At 37.8% G+C, this 23,785-nt stretch overlaps 1 protein-coding gene across 1 annotated transcript in view; it reads right to left on the minus strand.

The window, feature by feature from the left end:
* Nucleotides 1-1,352: 1,352 nt before the first annotated feature.
* LOC124789176 (zinc finger protein 16-like) overlaps nt 1,353-23,785 on the minus strand; it is a 100,982-nt gene continuing 78,549 nt past the window's right edge. The window contains exon 4 of the mRNA XM_047256469.1: nt 1,353-2,322. Coding sequence (XP_047112425.1) covers nt 1,943-2,322 — 380 coding nt within the window. The 3' untranslated portion in view covers nt 1,353-1,942. The remainder of the gene's footprint in view (nt 2,323-23,785) is intronic.

Genomic DNA, 23,785 nt, shown 5'->3' on the forward strand with positions numbered 1-23,785 from the left:
GGAGAATGAGCACATAAGCATGAATATGAACATAGAAGTATGTGGGTGGTGGAACAGTGTGCAATAACAAGAGACAGTATACCATGTGATGCATTAGCCAACAGAATCATTCTGCCACATCTGTCCACAGTGTGGACTGCAAAATGCCTGTCGAGCATAAAACAATGATTTTGTGGCACCATATACAAGGCAGCAACTGTTTTGCCATTGCAGTGTTCATTATGGCTGGTATTAAGTAAACACGGAAGAAGGTATTATGTTAACAAGGAATAACAACAGTATTCTGTGTACATAAATGTTTTGATCAAGAACCAGTTGCAGAAACAGTGGTTTTTTAACTTGTATACTTAGTTCCATTAATTCATTTTAGCTAAGGGTAATCAATTTTTATTTTAAATGTGCCTTCATGTAATACAAAATTATTCATATTAGAACAATGTTCAACAAATTTTCAAGAAATTTCACAGCTTATGATATTTCAATACCATTTCTGGATTTTACACTCAAATTTCAGAAACTTTTAAAATTTGCGACAGTAAAGACTGCAAAATTACAGCTACATATGCTACAAGGTTGATACAATTGATAAATATTATTACCACAGAAATGGTAAAATGTCTTTAATAAACAAACATCTCAAATATGCAGTTCCATAGATGATTATTTCTGTAGGAAGTGTGTTACATACTATCCATCACCTTAAAATATACAAAAAAAAAAAAAAAAAAAAAAAAAAAAAAAAAAAAAAAAAAAAAAAAAAAAAAAAAAAAAAAAAAAAGAAAGAAATTATTTCAATAATGGAAATTGCAGAATGGAAGCAACAAAAAGGAATTACATACCTTGTGTATTTGGTACCTAATTTGCTCTGAAGAAACTTCTTTGTGTTAGGTTATGATCGTTGAAACGCTTGTGGAATATTTGTTTTGGGATATGTTGCTTATATTCTCAAGCAACATCTTTCCACCAGACTAAAAAATGTACTTTCTGTTCACTAGCAAATCGATCAGATGTCAGTAAGATTAGTTCCAGAATTTCATTTTCATAAAACAAAGTAAACCACAATACAAGGGGGTACATTTGAGTATACTCTTTACTAATTGTTTGTACTTCTGGTGTACATTCACAACACCTCAGTACAAAAAGAGGGAATTACTACCACAAAACAGAATTCATTTCCTTGGGTCCATTAATGACTTTCACGCTCCAGACAACAACGTTGTTACTGCATTGTATCTGATCAATCTACCTTAATATTCTAAGTGAATTTATTACCAATCTTTTTAATGTTGTGCAATAAGATATCATCAATTAAAAATTCCACTGCCACTGAGAACATGTTTTTTTTTTTTAAAAAAACATTATGTATAGAGTTCATCTTACAGTAACTTTTTGGACAGTCAACAGGGGCCTTCATTACCTGAGGCGAAACACTCTAAGTAAATTCTGAGTACTGGAATCAATGAATGATTTCATGCTTATTTCATGAACAGTCATCTTTTGCTCCCTTACCTAAAATGATTACATACCTCTCACATAAATGGTTCCGCTGAAATTTTTCTTTTTTTCTCTAACTGTCTGAGTACGTGCTTCTCATAATGTTCAAGAAAATTCTATGTTTTCATTCCGTTATCTAACATGTCATGAAAATGTGGCTAAGCTTGGAAAAACCTTCTTGGGATTCTTACAAAAAAATTCTGCAATCACATAACTACAATAATTTTTCTCGCTAGCTATGTGCCATCAATTACTTTTTTTTGGAAAAAGATAAGCTAGGACACTATGTGAGAACAGTCTATATTGCCAAAACAAACAAACATGTTGAGGAGCATGTTTCATCCTCCTATGACCTTAATTGTGACTTGAATTTGAGAATCTTAAGCACTAGAACTTTTCACAAAAATTTGAAATCATTATATTTAAAACATAAATGAAGCAAATGCTTTTAGAATACCTCCATGTCACTACTAGTCACTTGGTACTGATTGTCTGGGTGTCTTCGTTTGATATGAGTGATCAAGCTGCTTTTCTGAGTAGTCCGGCTTGGACAATACGGACACTGGAACTGAGGCTCCTTACCACATTCAATTCTTTGATGTACTACAAGATTTTGGTACCAGCGATAGACTTTTCCACAACCTCTACAAGGATATATTCCTTTTCCTTTTGGACTGCTACTTTGGTGAAGAAGTTCTGCTGCTTCAAAGCTCAGATCTTTCAACAAAACTGATCGTTTCCGTCTTCCACTGATGTCTACAAAAGCAGATGACCATCTTCCTGGATGTGTACGTAAACTCCTGTCATTCAGATGTGCGTGTGTAGAACCTATAAATATTGAAGAAGAAACACATTATTAGAATTAATATAACATTTATGAGAGAAATGAGAGAAAACAATTAGTGATGGAAAATACCCCTTGTATTTTTAAATGAAAATTAGAAATGAGAGGTTCTTTAAAATAGTGTTAACATCAAAGTCTTACAAATTAGAATTCTACAAGATGTTGATGACATAGATCTGCTTGTGGTCCTGTGTATAAATATTACTGCAATGTGCCACAATAATAGTAGACTACCGGAATGGCTGGCATAAATACGTCATACTGATAATGTCATGCAGAGCCTCAGATAAGTTGAGAGGTGAATTTATATCAATGACCGTTAATCTAAATGACCCAGTGAATACAGTTCCTGAACAGCAAATATGTCTTAATATTCTGGTCTCATATCTTAATTTTTAACTGTTACTTTGGTATGAAGTATCTGACAATACCAAGCATTATTTGTAAAGCTCATGGCAATACTGAGGCTATTGACCCTCTAATCTTGCCAGTAGCAATATACACGCTAACACATTAAGAGACAATCAAAATAAATCCCTTTGTAAAATCAACCTGTTTACTTCATGAGTGTTTGAATTTAAATAAATTAACATAGTGCATTCATCAAAATGGAGGAACGGAATTTTATCAGATACAATATTTTGTCATTAGATTTAATTTAAGTTCTCATGTCTACAATTTTGCATATCATAAGTTATGTTTTATGACAGTACAAATATTCTCTCTCTCTCTCTCTCTTACACACACACACACACACACACACACACACACACACACACATCACTTTATCAGTGTATCTACTGTACATATTATTTCATAATTACTGATTTAAAATGAATAACGATATAAAAATTCCAAGTTTTTACATTGGGCATAATTTACACACTTGACTGCATCTATTGTTCACTGATTATGATCACGTGCACAATACACTACGCAGGAGACATATCAAGACCGCAACAACTGTCTCCACTACAAGTAGCCTGATGTTTAGATATAGCACAAACTAGAGTGCAGTTGCTGATTAACCATGGCACAGCTGAAGAAAGTTACTGTCTATGCTCGTATTACATAACAGCATCTCTTGATGGGCAAATCATGTGAATTTGTGGAGTTAAAATGATGTGAATTAGGAAACTAAGGCAAAACCTAGCAGATATTCCTAGCCTCCATTTAGCCATCCAAATTTTCACAGTTGTATCACCTTTTTTGTTATTGTAAAATAATTCCAGACCAAAATAACGAAGCTAGTCACACACTGGCCATTAAAATCTCCAGATGGCATATCTTCACTACTCAAACCAACAGACTGCAAATTGTCCAAATGAAGGAAAGTTAAGAGTTGTGTTAGCTCTGAAAAATGAATCTTAGCATGTTACTGCCCTTTTCTATGTGACTATCACATTTCAAGCATTTCTTCTATTTAGTGAGTAATAATCTTTCAGTGCTAATTGAATGTGTGGCTGACTACAAATCTAAAAATCCAGGATTGGATCCTCAGTCAGTCCAAGGCTTTTTTTTTTTTTTTTTTTTGTCACTTATCATTTCTGTCACAGCTGGCATGGGCTCATCAATGTGAAAATGCCAAGTTGCATTGCAATTCAGAGTCCATATTAAACTATAGGCCTTCTGTAACTGACTGGTTGAGTCAATTCAAAACTACGAGCAATGTATCGGCATACCACCTACAAAAGAAATATGCTTAGTAAAGCACCGTAGTGCTCAAACCAATCTTTGGTTGAGGAGATGTTTTCTACTCTATTCTCATATTATTAATTATTTTCCTTCAATTTGCAGCAGGACTTGAATATTTTGCCAACAGTGAAGTCAATAAAGACTGTGCACAGAAAATATGAAATTCTTTGTTGTAAGCTCTCTCGGGTCACGCTGTGCATATTCTTTTGTGATGAGAAGACATTGCTTTCTCTCCTTGGGTAAATTTACCAGGGACACTACTGTAGCTCACAATGATAAGCAGTATGATACTTTCAACATATGCCAGGCATGTAAATGAAACAATAGAAGCAATATGTGTCATCTCACAATAATTATCTGCAACCTACCCAATGAGGGACTCTCTGTTGCAGTCACTCTTGTAGGAGTCTCACTAATCTGTTAAGCTTTGCACTATTGACCTCACGCACCACAGTAAAGCTGCAGATGTTTTAAACATGTGTCTCCACAGCATGGTAAAACAATAAAAAAGTAATTCTGTAATATTAAATCTGAAACATATACCATGACCAGCGGGTGACATAAGCGAATCCATGGGTTGGAACATTGCACATATGCACAGCAAAGGTTATATTCAATATTTCTGATCAGGCAAAACCTCTCAGAGGGTTTCCATTCACAGTGGCAGTCACTGCAATGCACATAACAGACTTAAATGAAAGACTGCATCCCAAAAATGATAACTCTCACAAAGTGTTCACTACATAATCTAAAGAGTACTCACACAAACCAAGCAGAATTTTGCAGTCACTATCTAATCATAAAAAATAAAATAGTATCTGTAGCTATAATGTGGGAAGTTCAGAGACTGAACTCAGATATTATGTGGCACTCCATGTCGGGTGCCTTGATGGAAATGGTCGTTGCACATGTTTCAGTCCACCAGAACATAATGTGCAAACAAAACTGACAGAAGGCAATCACCAAAACGTATCTGACTGATGTATAGTAAGGAGCTCGAAATACCACTAGCTTTCACTCTACCACTTTTTTCTTAGCCTAAACAAACACTCCCACATACACAATGAACAAGATATCCACGCACACCCATCCAAGATGCCATGGCGACACCATCAGTTTAAGGGATGAGATGAACTGGTGGGAAGATAATGAACAATACTGCTACAAAATATAACAGATGACTGCAAAATATGTAAGGTAATGTGGCTTCCTGATGGTTGAAAACTTTTTGGTGAGTACACAATGTCTCATTAATGAGTTGTATATGAAGTATAAAATTTAATCAAATAGGAAGTTGCACAAATTGACTGAAAAAATAAATCTATTCAGACACTATTTTGCTACTATTAGAGAATTTCCTGGATATACATAATAAAAATACTAACACGAGTATTCGTAAAACCCTACAGGATGTCGTGTTATAATTTAAGATAATAGTCTCCCAGTTTTGGCAGTATAAAAACTTTTACAATTATTTCAGAATTTATCTACAGTATTATCCAACAGAGACAGGAAATAAGCAACATATGATGATAATATTATTTCCCTAACAACATACTGGGTAACAGCTTGAAGAGAAAAACATGATGGAGCCAACTTTTATCTCTCTTCTTCCTGTGTGGGGTAGGGGGGGGGGGGGCTATGATGAAATGTGTCATCTAACAAATAGAACTTCCTTCTGTCTTTATGTAACTGTGTAAAGTGGAGATGTATAGAAGAACATAACAAAGTTTCTTTTTATTATTCCATTTGTTGTAACAGGATAGTAAAAAGAAACTTTGATAAACACATGAGGAAACAAGCAGAAATCAGGTTTTAACAAAGTGATATCAATATTGATGAAATAGTACATGATGTACTAACATACCAATCAAACAGAAAGCAACATGTTATTCTGATCTATAGCTGGCATGTAAAGTGCTTTAGTATCAATCCCAAGGAATGAAAGAATTAGGAAGACCACATCATTGATGGACTGAAGAGTATTCTGCAGTTGCAGAACAGGAAATATCCAATACTGTAAATGGGTGGTGATGATGATGATGATTATTGCAGAAATAATGGCAAAGTCACTGGACATCTCTTAAAAACGAGATGGCTTTGTAAATTATAGGAGGCAAAATTCCAACAAATAAGTGGCATGGAACAATCCCAGGAACTTCAGTGGCTTGAAGTACAGTGCAGAAATGCATATCTCTCTTCCACTATGCTGGTAATGAAAGTTGGCTTCGATAATATTAGGAAGCACAGTGTGAAAATTACTCAGTTAGCCAAACTGAAAGAAACTAAAGACTGTTAGGTCTCTTGAAAACTTAATGCTGAATTCTTTTTTTATTGCCACAGTTATATGCATCAAGTTACTGCAGAAACAAGAGTTACTGGAGCATATTACATAGCAGTTTGGTAGATCACAACTTCACACATTGTATGAACATGTTCAATTGACCACTGGTGCAGAGTAACAGAAAACAAGAAAGACATTATTTGAGAAATTGACAGCGATCTGCATCATGAAAATTACAAAGAGGATGTCAAGATGGCAATCAGTGCAACAATGAAGGTGTTACATTTGTCAATAATGTTGTCTCAGCGAGTGCAGAATCACACTGTTGCAAAACCTGCAACCTCCATGGCAAAAACAACTCAAGCATCAGCACTAATCACTCCCACAGCAGAAAAACAGCATCTGCGACAACCTCACCAGGATCAGTACCAATTTCATCAACAGCAATTGCAATCACTTCAGCATCAGTACCAACCACCTCAGCAGCAGAATGAAATTCAACATGCCAAAGTTAGAAGAAACATGAGGTAACCAAGTCATCTGAAAGATTATTTATTGCCAAAGTATCAGTTACAAAGTCACAAGACGGAAAGACCTAAGGAATATGGAAGCTGCACAACTGAAAGACCGGGAATTCTGATATCTACAAACAAAACAGAAAATGATATAGAACATAGAAAAGAAATTGAAACTAATCTTGATTTCTGAAAATTTCATCAAAATGTTCAGTACACTTCCAAAAGAACAGTGGAGACAGAAGTTTTCCTTGTTTTGAAGTGCTAAATATTTTCATACTGACTGAGCATGGACTGGCTGAAAATTAAAAAAAATGTAAAATTTACAGGATTATAAGAAGTGCTATATTTTTGTGGAACTGAACATAAAAGTTGTGGGATAGCATCATATGAGGACAGTAGTATAAGTGAATGTGTTTTAAGACTAATTACAAATGCTAGAGAATTGTGTTTTGAAGCAGCAGCAATTCCAACAAATTTTCAAGAGGACAAATGTCTAGTGGTAGATATAGGGTAAGGTGGGATAAATCCAACCGGATGGGTAAACCCGACTGCCCTCTATTTGTGAGAAATGGCAAAGCAGGAGCGATTTCGCATTAGTGTTACCATACAGAGCATTCAAAATAACAAAAATGTCACCTTGACAGCTTTGCTGCATGTGACATTTAGACACTCAAAAGACAACAAGTGTGTTTTTCATTATTTCAATTTAAGTTTTGTGCAAATTCCATCACTAGATTTACGTTATTAAATAAAATGATTGCAAAACAAATGGTAAGTGATTTTGTAGTGCATTTAGTGACCTATTCAGTGTATGTATTGTTTTGTGTTGGAAATTTCGTGTAAATTGTTTTTATGCGTGTTAAATGAAAAATGGCATGGTGGGGTAAATCCGACCGCTAAATGGAGGGGTAAATCCGACTGCATATTTTTTATCGTTTATGTGTATGGAATTACTTATTTATGGAAACAACATGGATTTTTGTTTATTTTTAGGAAAATGGTATGAAATTACAAGCGAAAAATGACAAAATGCAATCAAAACGATATTCACTGAGCAGTTGCTGCAATGCAAATGGGAATGTCTTTACCAGCTGTCACTTGTGATTTTAACATTCTGAGATCGACATTGCTGTTGCACCGCTGTGCAATGAAATCATCTTTTTTCAATTAAAAGTTACATTCATTTAACTTTCAGTACATTTAGTACTCTAAACATTGTTATTTTTTGTATACATTTTGTTCATTTATGTAAAAAACATAATTGCTTATAATTATTTCCCAAAAAACCATTCATTTATAACTATTTCTGTGCAAAATCAGCCAAATAAATAGAGGGTCAGATATACCCCCACCATTTTTGCAAATTTCAAAAATGGACATTTCTTAAAATGTGGATACCTCAAAAATTATTGATGGTATAACAAAAATACTTTGCAAACAGTTGCTCCTTTATATTACCTATAATTTAACGTATATAACGTCAAGATCTGACCTTGGATAAGCGCTTTACAGCCACTAGAAATTACTAGGTCAGATTTACCCCACCTTACCCTACATCAGTCTCCAAGATCTAGGATAAAAAAACTTCCTAAATGAACTTCAGGCACTAGCTGAAAAAGCCTTTAAAGAATTTCCATACTTAATATCAACTGTGACTTAAATGTAAATACACTGAAGCAGAGCAACAGTACTAAATCTTTCCAATGTGATGTACACGCGTATCATATGAAGTTGCATGTAAATAACCCAACACAGAGTGCTGAATTATCAGCCACAATACTAGATCATGTTTTTATAAACATATATTAAAATAAACTCAAAGTACACACAATTAACCCACTCATTTCAGTTCAAAAAGGTCAGTAATTAAGCTACAGAATACGAAAATCAAAACTGGAAATCTAGTTGTAGAGTGAACACTTGCAAATGCTGTAAACGTCAATATACTGGAAATGGTACTCAGATCAGAAGATTGGAAGGCTTCATATAACAAAGATGTCAAAGAAAACTAGAAAGGTATAATTTCAACCTTAAGCCACCACATAAACACAGATTGTCCAAAGGTCTGCAGAAAGATAAATGTAACACACAGTAAGAAATTTATCACCAGACAAGTCATGAATGCCAGAGAAGATTTAAAATATTAATATGAAAGACAGGAAATGTAATAGTCAAGCAGACTATGAAATCTACAGTCATGAGAAGAAAGAATACAGCAGGTTGATGAGGCAACTAAAATCAAGATATTATAAACCTCAAATTGGGACCTCATCAGTCTGGTCATTCACAATAACAAAGAGGAATGCGTAAAATGAGAGATATGTATAAAATAAAAGAGTGCTTAAAGCACAAGGGAAAGAACAGACAGGCTAACATTAAGTGTGTTCCACTTTAAATCATTATTACTGTATGTAAACACAGTTCCAAACCTAATAAAGCAAAATGATGCAGTGGCTAGCAAGAGTATAGTTCCACCGGAAATAACAAAATGCTTATTCGTTCTGCGAACAGATGATACCGAAGTTACAAACATAATCAGTTCAATGAAAAACAAAGATACAGTGGACACAGATGGAATATTTGCAAAAGTAATCACCACTGCTCACAGTACCAAGCAAAGCCTCTGACATTCCTGGTAAACTTGGTAACAGAGAATGTTCTGTTCCCAATATGTCTGAAAAAGAATGAAATAGTGCCAATTTATAAAGTTGGTGACAAGAGGGATCCTGGAAACTACAGACATATAACAATTACACTGACCATATCAAAAATTGTAGAAACAGCTATCACACAGAGCGTTATAAAATTCAGAGAACAACAAAATATTCTGGATGAAGCACAGAATGGATTAAGGAAAGGAAAGTCCACAACAGAAGCAGTGGCAAGCTTCATGACACAAAATTAGAATTATCCTGTATACGCAGCAAAGAGAAACCTGAAAATTAAAAAATTATACATACTACCTCTCCCTAGTCAGTATATATTTGAACTCTTATGTTCTATTGATCAAATCATCAATAGACTATGGGAATCTGGACAGTCATCACAACAACACAAGATCAAAAAACTGTAAGACTACTTCCCCTTTCCCTCTCAGGAGACACTGCCTTAGAGACTCTGTGTGGGTGAGAGGTTTGCGTGCTCCAGGGAAGCAGAGGGCCATGTCGGCTGTAGCATAGCTACCGGTAGGGCCTCCCAAGCCGGACAGGCCTCTCCAGACAAGCCAGACAAAGTGTGTCTCACAACACCCTTTCTTTCCTCTTAACCTATCCTGTTTCCCATCTCTTGTCTTTGGAGATACGGACTTCATTGGCAACGGCACGCCATCCCTATAGGAGAGGGACAACTCCAAACTGAAACCTGGAATCAGCACTTCCAGCAGGAGCAAGTACGGTCTAACAGGAAATGCACGGCAATTGCCTGCAGCCAACCTGACTCCGTATGTCGCATATTTTTGCTCCTGTGGAACCAGTCAGCTAGGCCGAGAGGGTGGCACGAGTAGTGGGTAAGCTCGCCGTCACCTAAAATCTGCGTCCCAGGTGCAGTAGCATCCATGGAGAGGACACTCCATCCATGTGAAAACAACACTGATAGCATCAGTTACCGGTCATAAGCTCACTCCAATGGGTGTAGGAGTGGGTGCCAGGGGCTGCTATTAACAGTGGGAGGGCCCATCGTAGGTCCACTGGCCAGTCACAGCCCAATTCAAGCTGGGCAGCCCCCAATCAGTTAGGTACTGGCCCATCCTGGTGTCAATTGTTCCACTGGGTGTATGGAAGACTAGCACTGCTAGAAGTCGTCACCATAATATCGACACCCACTGCTACAAAAAATAAACATAAAATAAAAGTAAAGATATTTCATTACGCATCGGTACATGGAACATCCACACTATTCTGCTAGGCTTCCAAGACACCTGTGGAAGCTGACAAGAGTGACGCAAAATGGTTGCTATCGACTTAGAGCTAGTCAGACTCAATATCGCTATAAAAGCACTGCAGGAAACCAGGCTACCAGAAGAAGGCTCAATATGGGAAAAAAATTACATTTTTTTTTTCTGGAAGGGCAAAGATGTTACTAGCCCCAGACTGTCCACAATGACTTGCTGCATTGTACCGAAAACCCGAATGAAATCTAAAAATGCATTATGACTCTGCGTTTCACAACATCATGCACTAGTAGTGACAAAAGTGCACTTTGTGACTAAAAAGTTTCACTCTGCCAGAACATCTTCCAAAACAAAAATTAATCTTTGCCAAACAAGAAACACTGCTGCAGTAGGCGTATTTAGTGATGAGATATGAAAAGAGGTGGATCCCTGGGACCAAGCCGCTCCTATTTATGAAGACTGGCAGAAGATAAAATCACTTCTTAGCATTACGGCTGGAAAAGTGTTTGGTAATCTGGAAGCAAAATCTCAGGATTGGTTCATCGAGAAGGTAGATGTCCTGAAACCTCTCCTTGAGGTTAAGCATCAGGCCACTGTCATCTGGCATAAAAACCCATGCAATTCTACATGCAGGGAGCTAAGCAAAGCAAAGGCGGCTGTTGAACACACTGTCCGCAACTGCATCAACTCCTATTGGGTGTAACTTTACCCTGGCCTACAGGAGTGTTTCAATGCTGGCAACATTGGTGGTGTGTACTCGGGCATCAAACGGGCCAATGGACCCATCCCAAAAAAAGAGTGTACCACTCAAGGAAATAGATGGAAAAGTCATCTCAGATCGAAATTGTCACTTGTACTGTTGGGTAGAACATTACTCCAGCCTCTACTCACATCCCATCAACATTAATCGAACTGCAATGGATGAAATTCCTCAGATGACACCTTACCATGATTTGGATGCTACACCTACTATGGAGGAGCTTCAAAGAGCGACTGCACAGCTCAAATGTGTGAAGTACCCTGGGCAAGACAACATCTCCACAGAAATTGTAAAACTTCAGCCAGCTTTTCCCACTGCTTTTCAACCTCTTGCTGAAATGTTGGCCGAGGATACTGTGCCGCATGACATGCGCAATGCCACTATTGTTACTTTATACAAAGGTAAAGGTGATTGCAGCAATTGTAACTGTCACCATGGAATCTCACTTCTGAATATACCTGGAAAAACATTTGCCCATGTGGTGTTGGCTAGACTTCAGAAGCTTGCAAAGCACATACACCCTGAGGAACAATGTGGGTTTCATACTTTGGCAAATTCAGGAAATGTACCATGAACAGAAAATGCCTCTGTTCATTGCCTTTATCAACCTAAATAAGGCTTTTGACACAGTCAGCAGAGAAGGACTGTATGCAGTACTTTTGAAGATAGGGTGTCCTCCAAAGCTCTTAAAGATGACCAAGGCTTTTCACGAAGATATGGAAGGTGCTGTGGTCTTCGACGGAATCACATCTGACGAGTTTTCTGTGAAAAGAGGTGCTTGTCAAGGCTGCTTATTGGCTACCACTCTGTACAATATTTTTTTCTCAGCACTCCTCAAAGTTGCTTTTGGTGAAACTAACCAGAGCATTCATCTGTATACCTGAGCTGATGGAAAGTTCTACAACATTCCTCTAGTCAGATCCAAGCACTTCCGAGAAGATTTGCTTGTAAACAGCCTTTTATTTGCTGATAATGCTGCATTTGTAGTGCACACTCAAGATGATCTGCAAGTGCTTATGGATAAATTCTCTACTGCATGCAAGCTCTTCTCCATGTCTATAAACATATGGAAGATGGTTATCATGGCACAAGGATCCACAGATCTGCCTGTCATCAAACAGGACGGCTCTTTGTAAAGGGTAGTCGATAAAATCTGGTATCTTGGTTCAATAATGTCAGAAGATCTCTCCCTGGATGATGAGATAAATGCAAGAATAGGAAAGGCTGCCAGCAGTTTTGAAAAGTTCCACACATGAGTATGGGACAACAAACATCTTACATTGTCGACAAAAATTCTTGTGTATCAATCATGTGTGCTGAGTAATCTCCTGTATGGAGCTGAGACTTGCACATCGTATGCCAAACAGGAACGAAAGCTCAACGCCTCTCACTTGCAGTGCTTATGAAGCATCTTGGGAGTATCACAGAAGGATCATGTGACAAATGAGACGGCACTGAAAACTGCAAAACAAGAGTATCACTGCTACGCTCAAGCAACATCACCTGCCATGGTCAGGACATCTGCATCGTATGGATCACTTACATCTGCCCCAGCACACATTAGTCAGTGAAATAGCAAGATCAAAGAGATCTCGTGGAAGACCTTCACTATGCTTTATGGATTGTGTCAAACATGATACGTGCGCATTTAATATTGATAGAGACAAGAGGGAGCAACTCACTGATGATTGCAGCAAATGGAGGAAACTGGCTGCAGATGGAAGCAAGATGCACGACCAAATATGGCTTAACAACTTAGCTGCAAAACGATTGTGCAGACATGAGCTTATGACTAACCCTGCTGCTGGAGCGACTCATATATGCCTCACTTGTGGGCGCCAAGTTGACTCTCGTATCGGATTTCTGAGCCATCAGCGAAAATGTCTCCAGGATGCCCCTTGAATCTTCGGACAGGAAGCATCAGGCCATTATATACACTCCTGGAAATTGAAATAAGAACACCGTGAATTCATTGTCCCAGGAAGGGGAAACTTTATTGACACATTCCTGGGGTCAGATACATCACATGATCACACTGACAGAACCACAGGCACATAGACACAGGCAACAGAGCATGCACAATGTCGGCACTAGTACAGTGTATATCCACCTTTCGCAGCAATGCAGGCTGCTATTCTCCCATGGAGACGATCGTAGAGATGCTGGATGTAGTCCTGTGGAACGGTTTGCCATGCCATTTCCACCTGGCGCCTCAGTTGGACCAGCGTTCGTGCTGGACGTGCAGACCGCGTGAGACGACGCTTCATCCAGTCCCAAACATGCTCAATGGGGGACAGATCCGGAGATCTTGCTGGCCAGGGTAGTTGACTTACACCTTCTAGAGCACGTTGGGTGGCACGGGATACATGCGGACGTGCATTGTCCTGTTGGAACAGCAAGTTCCCTTTCCGGTCTAGGAATGGTAGAACGATGGGTTCAATGACGGTTTGGATGTACCGTGCACTATTCAGTGTCCCCTCGACGATCACCAGTGGTGTACGGCCAGTGTAGGAGATCGCTCCCCACATCATGATGCCGGGTGTTGGCCCTGTGTGCCTCGGTCGTATGCAGTCCTGATTGTGGCGCTCACCTGCACGGCGCCAAACACGCATACGACCATCATTGGCACCAAGGCAGAAGCGACTGTCATCGCTGAAGACGACACATCTCCATTCGTCCCTCCATTCACGCCTGTCGCGACACCACTGGAGGCGGGCTGCACGATGTTGGGGCGTGAGCGGAAGACGGCCTAACGGTGTGCGGGACCGTAGCCCAGCTTCATGGAGACGGTTGCGAATGGTCCTCGCCGATACCCCAGGAGCAACAGTGTCCCTAATTTGCTGGGAAGTGGCGGTGCGGTCCCCTACGGCACTGCGTAGGATCCTACGGTCTTGGCGTGCATCCGTGCGTCGCTGCGGTCCGGTCCCAGGTCGACGGGCACGTGCACCTTCCGCCGACCACTGGCGAAAACATCGATGTACTGTGGAGACCTCACGCCCCACGTGTTGAGCAATTCGGCGGTACGTCCACCCGGCCTCCCGCATGCCCACTATACGCCCTCGCTCAAAGTCCGTCAACTGCACATACGGTTCACGTCCACGCTGTCGCGGCATGCTACCAGTGTTAAAGACTGCGATGGAGCTCCGTATGCCACGGCAAACTGGCTGACACTGACGGCGGCGGTGCACAAATGCTGCGCAGCTAGCGCCATTCGACGGCCAACACCGCGGTTCCTGGTGTGTCCGCTGTGCCGTGCGTGTGATCATTGCTTGTACAGCCCTCTCGCAGTGTCCGGAGCAAGTATGGTGGGTCTGCCACACCGGTGTCAATGTGTTCTTTTTTCCATTTCCAGGAGTGTATATATACTTTCCCTTTACACTAAACTGCAAAATCATCATAATAAATGAATGGGAATCAAACTGTACAAGCATCTTCCAAAAGAAATAGAAGGTGTTCGAGAACCAACAAAAATTTTAAAAAACATTTAGAGGACTTCTAACAAAACATTGCTTCTACAGCATACAAGATTTAGTTGAATGTGTTCTATCACAAATTATATTATATATTTTGATTATCTTTCAAAATTAAACCATTTTAATAGAAATATAGCCTATTATCCATTAATGAATTTTTGCTGTGTGATTATGATCAGTGTTAGTATTTGAACTTATTCTTATATTGTTATGAATACATATACAATAAATCTTCAGTGAGATGTACACTATAAGGAACAATGCTGTGTCTGCATATGTTCTCATATCATCTGCTTAACTTGTCCTATATTGTGTTCCACACTTCTGTACACTGAATGGTTGAGTGGATCAACAAGGATACAATAAAATACAATACATAATTAGGGAATCAGGAGAACAGAAGAAAGTTTTTAGCATACTCCTGAACCTCTCAAAACCTTTGACTGTGTATGCAACACTGCTTTGTTAGAAAAACTGCCAAGATATACTATCAACAGGAATGAAGCCAGTCAAATAGATTCATTTGTAGAAAACAGAGAAAAAAGTGTAGCATTAAGATAGATGTTAAACAATGTGGTGGAAACTTTTTACTGAGATTATCAATGGCAGAGCATGGAGTAGCACAAAGCTTGATAGTCTGTCCGCAAACGTTTATAGTGTACGTGAGTGATAAGTCAGCACCAGTAAAAGAAAATGTAATCATGCTTGCAGATGGTGAATCCCACATTAAAAGCTGTAGCTCAGTAAATGATTTAGAAACAAGAACTAACATGGACATAGAAGGAGCAAATGAATATTTAGATGAAAACAATCTACATATTTATAAATGGAAAGAAAACAATCTACAAGGAAGTACTTCCAAAGAGAACAACAAATGAAGAGGAACCACACCTAAGACCAAGGGGCACAATGATCAGAAGTTGATTGTAGCCACCTAAGACCAAGGGGGACAATGATCAGAAGTTGATTGTAGCAAGTTCCTGAAATTGACTACAGGCTGATTTATGATGTGGAAACATCTTACGGAAAAGATCTGTGGTAATTACAGATCTACCAAAATGCCACATGTAAGTCTGGCTGGAAAATAAATATAACTACTGATGATAGCATGAACAGTGTTAAAACATGTCTGGGAAAAGTAAAACAAACCAACAGTGTCTCGCAAAAGGCAGAGTATCTCACCCACATATAGAAAATATCTGCTCAAAAATAAGCAGCACTGTATTTTAAAAAATGAAGAAAAGTCCCACACAGTAGAGGCAGACACACCATTAAAGATGTACATTAGACTAATTCATTCCCACTGCATAACAATACAGGATATGACAGCAAATGTGCACATGGCAGGGAAGGGGGGTGTGGGGCAATGAAACATAGTGAAAGGCTACCACCAAGTGAGACATGTAAAATCAAACTCAAAGAATTTAAAATTTTGACAGTCCCCTCTACGTATGCAATTAAAAACTCTTTATCTCAAATTAAATTATACACCAATGGTACACAGAGAACTACACAATTACAACACAAGAGTTAAAGATGATTACCACAAGAACAGTATTTGACTACAACAGGTTGATAAGATTCTACTAAATCTGGATGCTTATTATACAACAAAATACAATGTAGTTTAAAAAATATAAAACCACTATCAAATTTAAAAGAAAAATTAAAAGAGCACTTGAAAACAACATGTTTGCACAGTGTTAAGAAATATCTGAAGACTAGTTCAAATGTGTTACGAGGAAATTACAGTACTATGGCAACAACTTGAGAAATGTGCTGCTTATACTGTGTCAATAAAAAGTACACATGAAATTTTTCTTATGTTTCAAAGTGAAACTGGGTGCTGATACCTAGTAAATTAAATTAAAAATAAAACTTTTGTTTTGATTATTTTTCAAAATATTGTACAATAATAAATGTGCTTAAATTATAATTTACTCTGTAACTGTAATTATACATGTGTATTGAAGTATTCAATTTCTCTCTAAACAGTGATCAAAGGATGAATGAAAAAAAAAAAAAATTCTAAACTGCATGCACCTGTTTAGCACTACATTATGCTCTGTAAACAGAATCAAATATTATTATGGCAAAAAAAGATACATTACACACTTCTCTGGCTAAAATCAGTTGTTTTGAACAATTAAAGGTGTTTGAGAAGAAGGCAGTGACAGAAGATAGTGTCCCCAACCCCCTTTTTTTTCTTTTTTTGCTGGGACAAATCTCAGGCCCAGAGTATTAAATAAAAATAGATTATCCTGCAAATGAAAATGTTTAAATTATTTTTTTAAAAATAAAAACAATATGTTCACTCTTCTAATGACTAAGGACTATAAGAGGAAACCAAATGCTGTTGACTGATGCCTAATAAATCGTCGATCATTAAAGACAGATATTTATAATGAAAGTGGTTTTGAAAAGCAAATTCACATTTCCTATTCACAAAGATACTTCTTCATATTGCAATGTACAGAAGATGATGGACAAATAAATGACAAATCTGGATTACTGACTCAAAAAAATGAATAAATTAAAAATATATATATTAAGCCCCTTAATCTCATATAATAGCATATGTTTGGAAACAATAAAAATAAAATTTAAATAAAACATAAAAATATGAAAATAAGGTACTTTGCATATTCACTTGAATCATACAGTGTGTCAGTATCCACAGATATGACAGTGACACTCGTTTGAAGCGAAAAACTTCACACAAACATAGGCTCTATTCCAAAAGGCTCCTGGGATAGAACACATTTAATGCATATTTGTTTTTGAGCTTGTGATGCATACATATGAGATTTACCCATGATATTTTATTCTAATCCGGCTTACCTCATTGCTTTCAACAATCAGATTTTTGTTTGTGAGGTTGGTTGAAGTCTGAGGTATACAAACGAAATGTGATTATGCAAGATGAACTGCTTGTTCGCATCATGGGTGCTACTGGCTTTATTAGAGAATGCGCACACATACTCAGAAAAATAATACAATATGTTCTCCCAAGAGTGCACATATGGACACAAATTGACAGTGGGATATTTGAACACTTATTGTTAATTTACAACAGCTGTAATGTGACATGTGTGACAATGTCTAGAGGTGAATGGTTTAAAATATGTCTTTTCAAATGACACTTTGTAAAATGCATGTTGCAATGTTTACGAACTGTTGAACATGTGTAGACTTGACAGTGTACTGAATAACACAGAAAATAAATAACAATGTACATTAAACGTGTTCCATCTTGGAAAGCATTTGAAACAGAGCATACATCAATATGAAGACTTTTGTTTCAAACAATCATTTCTGTCATATCCCTGAACATTGATGTTTCCTTCTGGGACACCCCGTATTTTCATGGAAACAGGTCATTTGTTATATGACGTGTTACATACCAAGCACAAAATCTCATACACTAGATCAAAACCTAACCATTATTTTTTTCAGTCAATAGATAAGGAAAAATAAATGCACAGATGACCTATTACAAAATAGCTGGGGTTTTCAGTGTGGGTTGTCTAATGAACCAGATAGAGAATGGGCTATGACTATGGAATCTCTTAAAGTTGGGAAATAAAAACATTACTTGATCAACACAAATAAAATGACAGTTTCAGAATAAATAGAATTGCTACAGGTGAACATTAAAAATAATATAGAAGTTGCAGGAAAAAGACAAATGTCTGCATGTAATCCATGACTGACTTGGCACTACCGCATCTTATAGTTGATTTATCATCCCTCAATTCATTGTATTTTTTTTTTTATAGATGCACCCACCTACATAGTTGAGGCTGTTAACATGTTCTAGTGGAAAAATCACTAAACCTGGAGGTCGCTTGTTCAAATCCTGAGCACAGAAAAATTTTCATTATAGATTTTTGACTACTGAAGAAAATGAGTTGGTGGCATGCAATAACTGATGTTCGGCAATTGGACAAAGACACTTAGTTTAGCAGGCACCCAAGTGCTGTTACTTTAATTCTGTACTCATCCATAATGAGAAACACAAGAATCATTCGTCACAGAGGCTCACAAAATACAGCTAAAGCTTTGATACACCACACTGATAAATACCTCCCTTCCACAACACTTCATCATATCTCATTTCACAGTATTTGGACTTGATGAGCTTTGTAGACACATAGGGACTTTTATTGTACAAATTCAAAAACAGTTTTCAGAATATAATAGTAATCAAAGTACTCTTCTCTCAAATCCGTATTAAAAATGTAGTCACATTGTAACAACTGTTTTCTTTGCTCTTCTCAAGTAGCAGCTTTTATTCCTCACATTCCCTGGTCTCTCTCATGTCATTTGAAAAGTGTATGTCAAGAGAAATTATTCAATAAAAAATGAGTACCGAATGATACAGTAAATACAATCATTCAGTCACACAGGAAGAGTGGTACAAGGTCTGGCTGATAACTACTGAATTCATCTGTAAATTAAAATTTGAAACTGAAGAGGCCATCTGAGAATAACTATCATTGCATGAACTTGTTAAAAGCAAAATCATATAACTACGACTGGAACTGATGCTCTGATCTGCAAGCAAAATGAATCATTTCAATTACCATTTTCTGCTTCTTTCTTACCTCTAGAATGTGTGTCATCATTCTTCTTTGAGTGGTTATCACAGTTTTAGCAATAATTTATTAATGCACTTATATTAATTTTAACACTGAATGGATTCTAACTTGTGATTAAAAACAAAACAGTAGCATAATGATGAACATGGTCACAAGTAATATCAAATGATATTTTAATTTAACATTTTATATGAAAATAGCCTCCAGTTACATATCTAGCATATGATGACAAAACACTTTTTCTTCTTTCCTTAAAACAATGTAACAGAAAGATTACAGTCTGAAGTGGAATATAACAGAGAAACAGCACAAAGATCCCAACATATTTGTAACAAAATGTGTGAGATGTGACTGTGGATTATACATAACATGTACTTGTATGAGGAAAGTTCTAATAGTAAGGCAACAGCAATGATATATATAAAAAAATCACCTCATCTCTCTCTTTGGCATAATGAGTAAAATGAACTAAAATTTGAAGAATGTTATATTTGCATAATCAACTGATATATATGTTGTTGTTTTTTTCATTTATACATATTGGTTGTCTTGAAGTTGCAGACATACCTCACTATTTCAATGACAGGCTCCATGAAATACATTAAGTTTAAAGCATCAGCAAGTCTAAATTAAAAAAAAAAAAAAAAAAAAATTATTTATTGACAATGGTTGTTTCTTATTTATAAATGTGTTTTTATGATCTTTAACTTATCAGTTTGACAAAAGTATATATGTATCAGAAAAACTGTGAACATGTTTCTATATGTGTCTACTTTACTGCCCTACATTGACAATGACGAACATACGAGGGCGGTTCAGAAAGTAACCTCCGATTGGTCACAGTGCGGGTTGTGGGGGGAGTAGCGACGCCATCTGTGCGTTCACGCACTCAACAGGTCAGTCGGCATCAAGCCGTGGTCGAGTGAACGTCGTACCTGCGCTAGTTTAGTTTTTGTGGCAGTTTGAAATGTGTGCTGCAATAGAAAACCCCGCCAAATGTGAAGTGCGTGCTGTCATAAGGTTTTTTACAGCCAAAGGATATTCTGCAGCAGCTATTCATCGCGAGCTTTGTGCCGTGTACGGACCAAGAGTTATGAGTGAAGGAGTTGTCCTTGAATGGGTACGTTTATTTAAAAGTGGACGAGAAAACGTTCATGATGAAGAGAGGAGTGGTAGACCATCATTGGTGACTGACGAACTCATTCAGACAGTTGATGCAAAAGTTCGTGAAAATCGACGTTTCTCAATGTCGGAGTTGTCTACTGGTTTTCCACAGATTTCTAAGACTCTCTTGTACGAGATAGTGACAGCAAGATTGGGTTACCGTAAGTTCTGTGCACGATGGGTGCCCAAAATTCTTACCGACCACTACAAAACTCAAAGAATGGCCTCTGCATTAGTCTTTCTGTCACGTTATGAGGACGAAGGAGAACCACTGTTAAACAGAATCGTGACCAGTGACAAAACCTGGATTAAGTACGTGAACCCTGAGACAAAAGAACAATCAAAGATGTGGGCACATTCAAATTCGTCTACCAAACCAAGAAAAGACTCGCAAGATTTTTCTGCCAGAAAACTGATGGCAACGGTGTTTTGGGATGCCAAAGGGGTGTTGTTGGTTGAATTCATGGAACGTGGTACGACCATTAATCAAGACGTGTACTGTGAAACAATAAAAATGTTACGACGGGCTATACAGAACAAAAGCCGTGATATGCTGACTTCCGGTATCGTTTTTTTGCACGATAACGCCCGTCCTCACTCTGCTCGCAGAACAACGGCCCTTCTTGAGTCCTTCAAGTGGGACGTTATCAACCATCCACCTTACAGACCAGACCTGGCGCCAAGTGATTATCACCTCTTCATGCATTTGAAGAAATGGCTCGGGTCACAGCGGTTTGATGACGACGAAGAGCTCAAAGATGCGGTCACAGGCTGGCTCCAGGCACAAGCGGGTGATTTTTATGCAGAAGGAATTTCAAAGCTTGTGAAGAAATACGATAGGTGCCTCAATCGCTATGGAGACTATGTAGAAAAATAGTGCAAAGATGTAGTTGTAAGATGTATATATTAAAATATTTTTATTTAACTTGGTGTATTTTTTTAAATCAACCGGAGGTTACTTTCTGAACGGCCCTCGTATTTTACCCTTCTAAGAAGAAAGAAAACTACTGTCTACTACTATCTACACAAAAACCTCTGAAATGCAAAAGAATAATAACCTATGTATTATCTGAGATTTGCAATACATAAAACATTTTATGACACTGTGCTTTGTTCCACAGCTCCTTGTGAATAACAGTCAAAACAGATAACCTGATAAAAATTTCAATTGTTAGTTTATCACTGCAGGATTCAATCTTAGAGTTGCTCTCTGTAAATTGCATGTTTTGAATCACACATCTTGCTATTTAGCCAATACATATGTTAGAAGAAGACTCATACAAAAATATAGGCAAAAAATAACAGAATATGTAATACACTGATGGCACTGGTACTTGGCTACAGGTCAACTCACATATGCAGGCACTTAACTTGCATAAGTATTAGGCAACATTAACACAGAAGTCAGGAGGAACTACAATTATAATTCATCAGTTCTTAGAAAGAAATACAAAGCATTTCAGAATATGCTCTCGCGTTCCAGGTGGTTTGGAAAATGGCAAAAAGTATATTGCATTGTTTAGGTTTGTTACATCTTGAACATTAGACTGATTTTGGCACTACTTTGAAAACTGCTTCTGATGAGTCCAACTTCATCTTAATTCTGAATCTTTTTAAATGTTCCAGTTTTGAATTTAATTGTGTGTTTTAAATAAACTTGATGAATATAGTGTGTGTGTGTGTTTCTCTTCATTCGAATCAGAAGTGACAGATCTGTAGGCATTACTGTAAGGAAAGGAGGTGGGAAGTGGCAACAGGTAGCAGAAGGAACAGGCTTAGAACTAAGTCTGACAGTTTTGTGGTGAATGTCAAAAATAAGTTTGACCTGTTGCTTCAGTTAGAAACTGATGAGCCTCAAGCAGAGGTAGGTGTAGACAGGACACAACAAACTTTCAATAGTAATTTGAAAAAGAATGTAGGAAAGTCATCGAAAAGGAAGAAAGCTTTTTTGTTAGGCAGTTCTCATGCCAGAGGTGTAGGCCAACTTCTGGAGGAGGAATTGGGACCAGAATACCAGGTCACAAATATTTTCAAACCAAGTGCTAGTCTGGATCAGGTGACAGAGGATTTAGGTTCACTCTGTAAAGGATTTACCAGGGAAGACACCGTGGTTATTGTGGGAGGGCCAGGGAACAGCATCGACAGAGATCCTGGGTACAGTATAGAGTGTGACCTGGTAAAGATTGCGTCGGCATCGAGACACACCAATGTTGAGTTTGTATCTGTCCTGAGATGCCATGACCGGCCTCATTTGAACTCTTCTGCTGGGAGAGTTAATTTGGAGTTGGAATGGCTGCTTGGGTCGGGTGCGGGGGCTCATATTGGTGTGGTTCCTGTTGATTCTCTCAGTAGGTGGGACTATACCAGGCATGGCCTACATCTCAACAGGAAAGGGAAGGGGAAACAGGCTGGGGTAATAGCAGGAAATTTAAGGGGGGGGAGGCACTGCCATGAATGGTAAAATACCAGTGGTTACAGGTGTTGGAGCAGCACCTTTTTTAGGATAGGTAAGAAAGAAAGATGTCAAGTTCTATGAGAGGTCAGGATTGAAACAAATCTTCAGTTTAGGAAAGAAATTAAACAGCACAATTCTAGCACATTGGATCACCAAACACACCTGTCAATTATAAATTTTCACCAATCACCAGAAATTTTATCTCCACCAAGTTGTATCTCAGTCCTAGGTAATTGCATTGATGAATTAAAGTCACCCAACCCAGTTGACATAATCTGCCTCTCTGAACACCATGTGACCACTGGTATAGGAACTAGGCCTAAGCACAATGAGAAACTCAGACAGGAGAGTACTGCAAATGTTAGAATAAGGAAAGGTTCTCATAAAAGTATATTTAAAAATAATGTAAGTATATTTCATCAAAATATTGGGAGTTTAAAGGATAAAATAGATGAGCTTCTGGTTTGTTTAGAAGATTTAGAAGCTGAGGATGAAATAGATATACTATGCCTGTCTCAGCATCACATTGTTACTGATATGGATAAGGTAAATGTAAGTGGATATAAGCTCTCTGCACATGTAATGAGAGAAAATATGGAGAAAGGAGG

Source organism: Schistocerca piceifrons, chromosome 3 (genome assembly GCF_021461385.2).
Source record: "Schistocerca piceifrons isolate TAMUIC-IGC-003096 chromosome 3, iqSchPice1.1, whole genome shotgun sequence".
In the NCBI taxonomy this organism is placed as follows: Eukaryota; Metazoa; Arthropoda; class Insecta; order Orthoptera; family Acrididae; genus Schistocerca; species Schistocerca piceifrons.